The sequence below is a fragment of the Elgaria multicarinata genome, chromosome 15 (assembly GCF_023053635.1).
Source record: "Elgaria multicarinata webbii isolate HBS135686 ecotype San Diego chromosome 15, rElgMul1.1.pri, whole genome shotgun sequence".
NCBI lineage: Eukaryota > Metazoa > Chordata > Lepidosauria > Squamata > Anguidae > Elgaria > Elgaria multicarinata.
In genome coordinates, this window is record NC_086185.1 from 29,405,316 (window position 1) to 29,415,427 (window position 10,112).

Sequence of the window (10,112 nt, forward strand, 5' to 3'; positions counted from 1 at the left end):
CCGAATCCTGAAGCCACAGCCTTGCCTGTAGGACTACTCTAGCACCCACTAGGATTAGCTCCCCCTGGGCCCAACGCCACGAGATGCTGCAACCAATGCATCAGTAAGCTCAGAAAATGGCGTGGAGTCAACAATGCTCCTTCAGTTTGCGAATCAGCTGGTGTATTGCTTTCAGAGTCATGGCAAAGCAGCCCTTGCGGTTCAAGTATTAGTACTTATTCTCGGATTTAAAAGAAGAGAGGGACCAACAAAGCCCACCACAGCCCCAATGACTGCAATTTCTCATAGCTTTCTTGTGGGAAATAGCTGGTTTCCTCTCGTTTAGTCTAAAAGGTTTTTTACACACCCATCTTCTGAAGGAGAAATCTCATCAGACACGCACATAGATGAGCCCAAAGGGTATAACCGAGAAAGAAATGGTGAACCACAACTATACCCCACTGAAAGAAATGAAATAGGACTTTGTCATTGTCGCCTTAAATCCCTGGGTCACTTCAATGCTTTGCTCTCCTCCATCAAATTGCTCTTAAGTCCCCTTTCAGATTATTATTTCCTAGTGCATCAAGTCCTCATCTTAGCTGCCTCTGCTTCCAAAGGACTCCCCAGCAGGCAGGCCTCTCGCATTATCAAGTTTTCATAATATATCAGCAGCAAAATGCACAAGCTCAGGCTCAGATATGCATGAAAAAATGAAACGTAAGACATTTTTTTCTTGGAGGGGAGGCCTGAGGCAGGGAGTAAGGCTCAAAATAAGGCCTTTTCAACATTACATTTGATTAAGCAGCCAGCGTGGATTTCTGGCTTGAGAAAGCACACAGCGTGTTTTTCTTCTTGATCTGGCCCCCAATTTGGTGAGATCACCAAGAGTTCGACTTCCATTTGTATGATGTACAGAGTCAACATACAAATTCATAATTGCATTAAAAACTTGTTTTGTTTTGTTTTACAAACCTCCAAATAATATTGTCCTCGCAAAGGTTAAAACATTTAGAAAACACCCAAGCTTGGATCAGTGAGCTCTTCAGCCAGGAGACACATAAAAATGGTTACAAAACGGCTCAAAATGAAATACCAATACAGTGTATATGAAATGCATTAGTTCTGACTTTTCTCACTATTTTTAGAGTTTATCCCAGGTTGGTATTATAAAATATAGAAAACCAATACAAAGTATCAACAATACAACTTTGCTCTTGAAATTATCTTTAGCTAGAGGTTTTGCTTCAAATAAAACAAGTGATAGAAAAACAGCTGCTTTTAAATCACTCAATGCAGACACTTGAGTTTTCGGCAAACTTACCTTGTGTGGTTTTTGTCTAGTATCTGAAATCGTCCAATAAAACAACTCTCCTAGGTTGAATGTTAATATTTCATCAGTGTTTTCCAGAGGGCACGACATTTTTTCTGTTTCCATTTTTAAGTCTCCCCCCCCTTCACCGACCCCCCCCCCCCCGAATACCACTTCTTTTTGAACTATAAACCACAGGGCAAAATCCGTTAAATGAGGTAAGTCAATTTGGCACACATATTTAGTCATGTCCATAAAACTTTTGGTACATTGTAGTAAGTGATCAACGTCATTTTTCATAGCGGTTGCTTTCAAAGGGGGTGCTTAACTGTATCACTGGAATGTTTATAGTAAATCAAAAGGCAAAAAATAGCTCCAAAAACCACTCACAACCCATTGTTGATAGAGATGTAAAAATATGTACAGTACAACACTAGTTCAGAGTTTGGCACAATTTGTGTGGTTGTTGTGGGTAATAGTGCATCAACAACTGTACAACAGTATGACTTTTGAAACACAGGGAATACCATGTTAGATTTGCTTCCAAAGGATAAAAGTCCCACAATTTCAAACTTTTGATTTTAGCACTTAACACTTCAACATATTACAAGGCATTGTTATTATTATTTTTCTTTTTGAGTGAGGAAGGGCAGGGGAGGGGAACCAAAGAAAAAAAGGGGATATCCAAACAAGCGTCAAATGTCATTCTAGAAAAACGTGTCTCTTCTTCGAATACAGGTAAAACCAAAAATGCTGTTTCTGCTTTAAGAAGAATGTAGTCTGTTTCCCTGCAGAAAAACCAAACATTTTATGCCAACTTAGTTAGCTTGCGTGGAGTCATGTATATGCTCTAACTTGGGTAGTAGAAGTAGGTGCAGCTTTTATGGTGCAGGTTAGGATATAGACAGCAGAGGGGGCTAGAAAGCGCACAAAAAGGAGACCCTCATGGCCATCGGTCAACCAGGAATGAGTTGTCATTTTGCAAACTAAAAACCCTTTTCGTTTGGATATCTCGGCTTTTTTTGGGGGGGGGGGGGGGAATGCATAACCTCTCTTTTTTTTTGCGTCTTATTTTTTACAAAATGTTCAAAAAAAGTCTTTTCCTTTTTCGAAACCATTAAAAAAAGAGCACATAATTAACCCTTAAAAAATAAATAAAGGAATTAAAAACCGGAGAAGCCAAACAGCAAGAAAAAAGTAGTAGCCTTGTTAGTTTGTTTTTAACCCCAGCCAAGCCAGAAAAAAAAGGGCATTCTTTTAGGTAGCTTGCAAGAAATAAGTATTTTCATGCACTTTGAGAACAAAAACAAGAACAACAACAACAACGGAAAAAAGACCTGTAAAAGGGGGAATGTCTCTCTCATGCAATTCTTGCTTTCACAGGAAGGAAAAAATGAGGAAGAAAACGGGGCTGAGCAGGTAGTAGGGAAGTTAAGGGTGCATTCCAGCCAGTTTGGTGCAGCATTACCTCAGTTTTTCAAATGAAGCTGTCACAGACGGGTCCTTGTGGGCCTGATCCCGCTCCGCTCGCTTTATTTTGCAGTTCTCATCCCTCAGTGACTTAGACGTCGATTTATGCCGATACAGCTTTTTATGGGTAGGCTCGTTTTTGGCTAAAGTGCTCAGGTTACTATAGCTTTTATCAAAAAAGGGAGAGTGAATGTCTGTGGCGAAGCCAGTCGAACAGTTGGGGCGTCCGGGCTCACACGAGGCGGCTCGGCTGCCGCTTTTGCTCAGGCCCTTGCCGCCCGGCTTGTGACCCTTCCCTGTCCCCGAAGAATTGCCGTTCGCCTTTTTCTTGGACTCTTGCGACGTTCCAGCCAGAATCTTAAGAGTTTTCAACTTCAGGCTATTTGATTCAGGGGACCGGAAGAGATCAGAGACATTGTTATGGCCAACAGGGCCCCACAAGGGTTCGATGGAGGCCATCATAAATCTCTGAACATCTGCCATCCCAGATGCAATGTTTGATAAAATATTGGATGGCTCCTCAAATTCCCTTTGATCGTCATCAAGAAGGCCGCTGGCGTTTCCTACGCTGGCCTCGGACCAGCCTCCTCCGCGGCCGTCTTTTCCCAGAGCCCATTCGCCAGATAGTCCGTTGTGCTTCCCTAGCCTGACAGAGTTTGGGCTGCAGTGCTGAATGGATTCGACCAACGCTTTCGCTGTGGAGGCTGCACTGCTCAGCTGAGTCACGGCTTTCCCACCAACGCTTGGCGTTTTATCCCCATTCACCCCAGCCGCATTCTTCCCCTTCCTCGTAGATTTGGGAGATTGCCTAGAATTTTTGCCTTGGGGCTTTTCGGTCCCTTTGTTGGCTCTGGGTGATTTTTTCCTAACGTTTTTCTGGGGAGGGCTTTGGTTTGCACCCACATTTTTATTAGATGAACTTTTCCTCTTCGATTTTGACACTTTGCTATTGGTGCTAATTTGGCCAGATGGCTCATTAAATGTTGACAAGCACGGGCTTTTTTCGAGGAGGCTGACAGAATCCTCGTCGTTGAACATATGGAACTGAAACTGATGGTTATTTAACGTGAATCCATTATCGGCCTGGTCTTGGGTCTGGAGGACACTGCAGCCCCACTTGGCCTTCTCGGGATTGCTCAGCGCGGCTTGAGAGCTATTAGGGAAACATTTCAGCGTTCCGAGCGGTTTGGTTTCCGACCCGGTTATCTGCGGGGAAAGGTTAGGGGTATCTGGGGGAGACATTTCTGAAAGGGACGACTGGCGGAACTTATCGGGTGTGAAGTTAGAAATATCTAAAAGGTCAGTCGACTCCTTCAGAGGCGTGATTTCATCTATGCTTTGCTGAATCACCAGCTTGGGACTACAGTGGGCCAAGAAATCGTCGGCAATCTCGTCATCGCCATCCTTTTCACAGGATTTTAAACTTAGGGAGCTATAAGTGCTAGAGCTAACGGACAAAGAGCCCACGGAGTCAAAGCTGACAAGCCTCCCGTCGTCCGTGCTGAGCGTCCCTCGCTGGAAATGGAAATGCCCCTCTCTCTGATGGAAGTGGCTCGGCTGGTAAGCGTCGTCACACGGGGACTGCTGGCTCTCGGGCACGTACTTTTTTTGGTATACCACTTTGCCCCCACTCAGATGGACTTGACTGTAGCCAGAGGCTGGGAGGCCTTCCACTGCCACGCAGCCACCAAACTCCGCCGTCGACAGCACAGAAACGCCCCGCACGTCGCCTGCAAATTCCTGGCCGTTGACGCCGGCTGATTTGCCGGCCGGCCACATACTTCCAAAATTGCTCGGCTCAATTTCCAAGCGGCCCGGCGACTGCGGCAGCTCCGACTCTGAAGGAGGGGACAGAATGCAGCTTTGGGCGGGCGGCTGTGCGCAGAAGGCTTTCTCTGCTTGGACGAGGCCCGGGAGCGGATCCTGCTGCAGCTGCTCTGCAGGCGGAGGACTGAAGTAGGTGATGCCGGTGTTGCTTGACAAATCAGAGGCATCTAACAAGGTCTGCAGGTACCCTCCGGGGATGAGCGGCACGTTGGCAGCCAGATTAGCCGACGGAGGAGGCTTATCTGAAGAGCAGGCGGCAGGTAGGAAAGATGGAGAGCTTTTAGCAACCTTCTCCTCCTGGCACTTGGAGAGGCGAGAGCCGTCTGCAGTGCAAGCAGCGCTTTCGTCCTTTAAGCTGGTGGCAGGCTCCGGAGTTTCCGAGGCTGAGGAGGCCGAGGCCACGTTAGCAGCCGCCTTGAGTCGCTTGCATTTCAACCGGGCTTCGCTTTTGAACTTGATCCGGCGCAGGACCTTCCGCTCAGGCCCTTTGAATTCCCTGCCCTGCGATTTGCACTTTGGCGAGGCGAGGGTCGCGATGTCCTCCAAGCGCAAGCCGTTGGCACAGCCGGGGCTGGCGACGGCCAACGCCGGCGCGCCTTTCCGGCCGGCCTCATCGTCTCCGATTCTGCGGAGGAGCTGCTTCGGATCCGAAGAACACGAGCCGGGCTTGCCCACGTGCTGCTCGATGGCCTTAATTCTCTGGATCCGGTGCCTGTTCGCTAATTTGCACTTGCGCTTTCGTGGGTGGGGCAGGAAGGAGACCTCCGAGCCGTTGAGATAGAAACTCTGCTTGTGGAAGAGCGCCGTCCTGAGGAAGTTGAGCCGGCTCTGCCACTGCTCTTGCCAAAAGGCCTTCAAGGGAGCCAGCTTGGCGTATTTGCTCAGCAGCTCCTCGCTCAGGGTAACCGTCGTCTCACTGGCGTCCACTTTGCTGAGCTTGACCAGCATGTGCTTCTCCCCTTTGAACCGGTTGATGATGATATATTTGATGATGACCGGGGGATCCTTGCGCGAAACTTTTCGCCTCTTCTTTGGACACCACTCATCGTCGTCTTCCTCCTTGGGTCCATCTGGGACCCACTCCTTCTTATCCACGATCTTCTCGCTCTCGATGGAATCCACATCGTACAGGTAATCGTCACTGTATCGTACTTTCCTTTTTGCTCGCAGACCGTAGTTCTGTTGCATGGAGGAACTGGAGTGGTCTCTGGGTAGGTACTTGTTGCAATCCTTGAGATCTTGGAGCACATCAAAGGAGGATTCGGTGCAGGTGCTGTCGTCGCTGAACTCCCCAGAGTCCTCCGTCGAATTCACAAGTTCCAAGAAGTGGTTTCTTTTGGGGCTGATGTACTGTACCACCTCTGTACTGGTGCAAGATTTATTTAAGGCAACTTTCCCACCCTCCTCACCCTCCTCCTCTTCCTCCTCCTCTCCCCGGTCTCCATCTACCTCCTCTTCCCCCCAAATGATACTCTCCTCAGATTTGAACTGGGAAGTATCAGCAACCCCTCGCGGTCCCCTCTTCAAGGCTGTTCTGCCTTCCCTTTTTGGGCATCCGCTGAACACGCTTGGGAAAAAGTTAAACTGGGCGTCCTCTTGCAGCGTGCCAGTCTTCTCCTTCACATTGTCCTGGAAGGATTCGTAGCGGATCTTTAAGGAGCAGACATCACTTCCCAAGGTGGAGTCATCATCATCAAACATGTAATTATCCACATCTTCCTCGGAAAACAGATTGACAGAAAGCTCATTTTTGGAGCAAAGGTCAAGCAGCTCAATTTTGCTTTCGCTAATGAAAGATTCAAAATAACCCCATTCTTGGTTGGGATTTGTTAGTAAAGGTTCCTCCCCGTTGCACTTGTCTAAGAGTAATCCCTCATAATAATTTTTCTGAGTGGGGTCCTCTGAATCACTGTCAGATTTCTCTGCATCTTTTTTGTCTGCTGCCCTCGATTTATGCATGGGGAAGCTTAGCAGCTGGTCTGAGAGCAGTTGATCCCCGTATCTCATGGTTTCTCCAGTGCTCATGCAATGGATCCCTATATCAGAGACCGAACAGGTGTCGTAATCCCTATTTAGATCCCCCACTTTTAGGCTTATTCCCGGCTCTGCATCCATGCCGTCCTTGGATTCAATAAAGCAGCCCAGGCAGGTCCGGCTGGGCTGCATCAGGCAGTCGCCAGTGAGCGCCGACATGCTCCCGGGCTCCATCATCGTGAACGGAGCCTTCTCGCAGTCGCCCGGCAGGGACCAGGTGCTCATGCCCTTCGTCACGCACGACGTAAGGGAAATGGCGTGGACGGAGGAGGAGTCATCGGAAATGTGATCGGGCACATCGGCCAGTCTCAGCGGGGAGGGAGGGCTCAGCCAGCAGGGCTTCTTGGTAACCAGGGCGGTCTGGACTCGGGCCCCCCCTTGGCTTTCTTTCTGAGCTGCTATTCCCAGCACAGGGAACGGAGCTGCAGCGTCTGCAGCACGGAAAGGTTTCTCGTCGCCATCCAGGTCACGTGGATCTGAAAGAACGGAGAGAAAAGGAGGAAGGCAGTCAGAACCCGGGCGTCTGACTATCCGGATCTTTCCCCCTCCTTGAGGGTAGGGCCAGCGAGCCTCAGGAACCAAATGCTGAGAAGAGCAGCAGCCCCTGTTCTCTGTTTCCAACAGTGTTTGTTCATTTAATTTCTTCGGGGTAACACTGACAAGGCTACCAATGGCTACTAGTCCTGGTGGCCATGTGCTACTTCCAGTATCAGAGACATTATCCCTACGTACACCAGTTGCTGGGGTACATGGGGAGGGGAGGGTGCTACTGCACCCGTGTCCTCCTTGTGGCTTTACCGTCAGCAGCTGGTTGGACACTGTGTGAACAGTGTGCTGGACTGGATAGACCCTGGCTCTGATTCAGCATAGCTCTTTTTAACAAGAGTAAAATCTAAAACTTCAGCAGATGCTGCCAGTGAAAAACAGCATTCCTAATCCCTGTTTGCTGTTTGGTTTTAAAACATGTTCTAAATTAATATTTTCATGTCAAGATGACCTCAAACTAGGTCGCTGTATGGAGGAATTTTTAATACAAACAATCTTGCTAATAGTTAAAAATTTAATTTCTATGTAGATGAGCAATATTAATAAAGCTTCACCTACAACGCAGGCGGACCCGGCTCTGCAGGAAAATTTAACTGCAGAGGAGACAGAAAGCTTATATATAAGATAAAACCACAGACTTTTAATTCATTTTTTACTCACTAAGCTTTGACGCTTAATAAGTGACTTGAGTTTTACTCCTCAGCTTTTGTTGGAATGTACACATAGCTCCATATGAAAATAAGAAGCGACGTCCTACTGCAAAATGTACGTATCAGGGTCGGCACCAAAAGTAGGCATGGTCAGGCAGTCGCTGAAGGCTCGCAGCCCAGCCGGGGCCCACAGAAAAGATTCCCCTGGACCTTCTCTTCCTCCCTCTTCACCCTTGCAACCTGCTTGCTCGCCTGCCTCTCTCTCTGGCCCAGTCAATGGTGGGGTGAGGAGGAGGAGCAGGAGACGCCACGGCCGACTTGCTCACTGTCTCTTCGCCTCTCAAGCCAGGAAATGATAGCCATGAGGAGGAAGAGGAGGAGCAGCAATGGCTGCTGATAATGGTGGTGAGGAAGTAGACTCCAGGCAGGCCACGCGGTACCCAGGGGCAACAGTGTGTCCTCGGACACCTCTCCAGGTGCCCAAGAAGGTGCCCCTACGCCTTTCATTTTTTGCTTTTGTTTCTTAAATAACAATGTTTCTTACAGGCCGCTGGGATTGCTTCAAAGCCTCTAGCTGCTCCCACCTTCGTTTCCCACGGATGCCTCTGAGCCGGGCTTAGGAAATGAAGGGGCAGGTGGCTGCAGACCAGCGCGCTTATCTGCAGGGTGCCGATTTTGTGGTACTGCCCAGGAGAGCATGTCAAATTGGCAAATGTCCCCACAGGCCCAAGAAGTCTGCCTGTCCCTGGGGTGGACTTACTGAGGGAGGGCCCCCATCATGGGTCTCTTGCCCAAGGACTCTCAAATACCTGGAGCCGGCACTGGAGTTTGTGTTCATAAACCGTGTTTTATATCCACAAATAAATACACCCACATCAGATGATCACTGCTGGGTTAGTTGGCCGCTAACCATCAGATTATCGCTCTTCAGTCGGTGAGTGGGATTCCATGAGGGAAGGTCACACCCGGAGTTAAGATGGGGGCAGAGCTGCCCACCAAACTGGATCATGGAGACAGCTGGACAACCACCTGCCAGGGATGCTTGAAGGTGGATCCCTGCACTGAGCAGGGGGTTGGACTCGACGGCCTTATAGGCCCCTTCCAACTCTACTATTCTATGATTCTAAGAGGGGAAGGTCCCAGGAACATGCAGGGTCCGGTGTCCATGTGCTTTCTGCAACCCCTTCCTTCCAGGAAACTGCTCACTGTGAGGGGAATGTGAGTAAGGAAAAGAAAGGACGCTCCTTTATCTCCCCTTGCCCGTGTTTTGGCCTAGATTTACCTTGTGGAAAATCTAATTGCTGATCATTGGCCTAAATATATATTTTTTTAAAAAAAATCCCACTACAGATAATGGTTCCCATAAGCATGTTTGGACGAAATATTGAGAGCAAGCAGTAATGTGTTTTTATCAGCCCTTTTCATAAACTGCCCATTCACCCCCAACTGCACTGCATTTAAATCCTGCCAACTGCAAAAATTAAAACACAAGCAAGAAACCCAAACCTCTGCGCTTATGCAGGGAAGTAGCAAAGAATCAAGAGGGCACTGGTTCGAATCCTGTCCCTGCCATGAACTCAGGTAGGAAAGCCTACTGTCGGCAATATATTTGCCGACTGCACGGAGTTGTTGTAAGGCTTACGAGAAGATAACGTATGCGTTGGTCATTTCAACAAACATTTTGCTTTCTTTGGAAATTGTAAGCATTCTTAAATTCAGGGACTGATCTCGGAGTAAATTAGCTTATAGGAGGTGCTGGAAGTGAATCTCTTGCTATAATTAGATTTCCTTACCATCCTCTTTCACCCCATTAATCAGAATTGTTTCTTGGTCTTCTGAGGCACAATCCTTATCTTGTTGGTCATCCATCAATTAAACCCAGAGTTGTTCACTCCATGCTCTGCTGCAGCTGGCCGGCCTCTGCATTTGCAAAAACATAATTACAGACATTAGAATCCCCAAAATCAATTCACAGCCCTGTGCATGGAAGGGAACCTAAGTCAAGACTGAGGATAAAAATGTAAACTGGAAGTCCACCTGGAGGTCTTCTGTGTTTTTCAATTGAGTCAAAAGAAACCAATGCTGTCACTACTGCTAAGGACTTCAGTAGTCCCACCAGTATTTGAGGGACCAATCCATACAATCTTGCACGTATGCTAAGATCTGCTTCAGAGGTCCTTCTCAACCGCCCACCACTAAGCCTGGCTAGGCTGGTATGCCCAAGAGCCAGGACTTTCTCAGTGGTGGCCCTGACACTGTGGAATTCCCTTCCAATTGATCTGCACTTTGCCCCATCA

At 48.2% G+C, this 10,112-nt stretch overlaps 1 protein-coding gene across 1 annotated transcript; it reads right to left on the reverse strand.

Annotated features, from left to right (window-relative positions):
• Positions 1–1,836: 1,836 nt before the first annotated feature.
• Positions 1,837–9,729, reverse strand: NEXMIF (neurite extension and migration factor). The gene is made up of 3 exons (XM_063141779.1): positions 9,609–9,729; positions 2,757–7,095; positions 1,837–2,076 (listed from the first exon to the last, which is right to left on the reverse strand). Exons 1-3 carry the CDS (start codon positions 9,682–9,684, stop codon positions 1,893–1,895), a joined length of 4,599 nt encoding a protein of 1,532 aa, XP_062997849.1. The 5' UTR covers positions 9,685–9,729; the 3' UTR covers positions 1,837–1,892.
• Between the last annotated feature and the right edge of the window lie 383 nt (positions 9,730–10,112).

Bases quoted from the DNA above. Each gene is read 5' to 3' on its own strand.
- NEXMIF (XM_063141779.1), bottom strand. From the start codon at position 9,684: ATGGATGACCAACAAGATAAGGATTGTGCCTCAGAAGACCAAGAAACA. The intron at 7,096-9,608 runs GTAAGGAAATCT...CCGTTCTTTCAG, and splicing joins TAATGGGGTGAAAGAGGATG to ATCCACGTGACCTGGATGGC. The intron at 2,077-2,756 runs GTAATGCTGCAC...GTTTTTCTGCAG, and splicing joins GCTTCATTTGAAAAACTGAG to GGAAACAGACTACATTCTTC.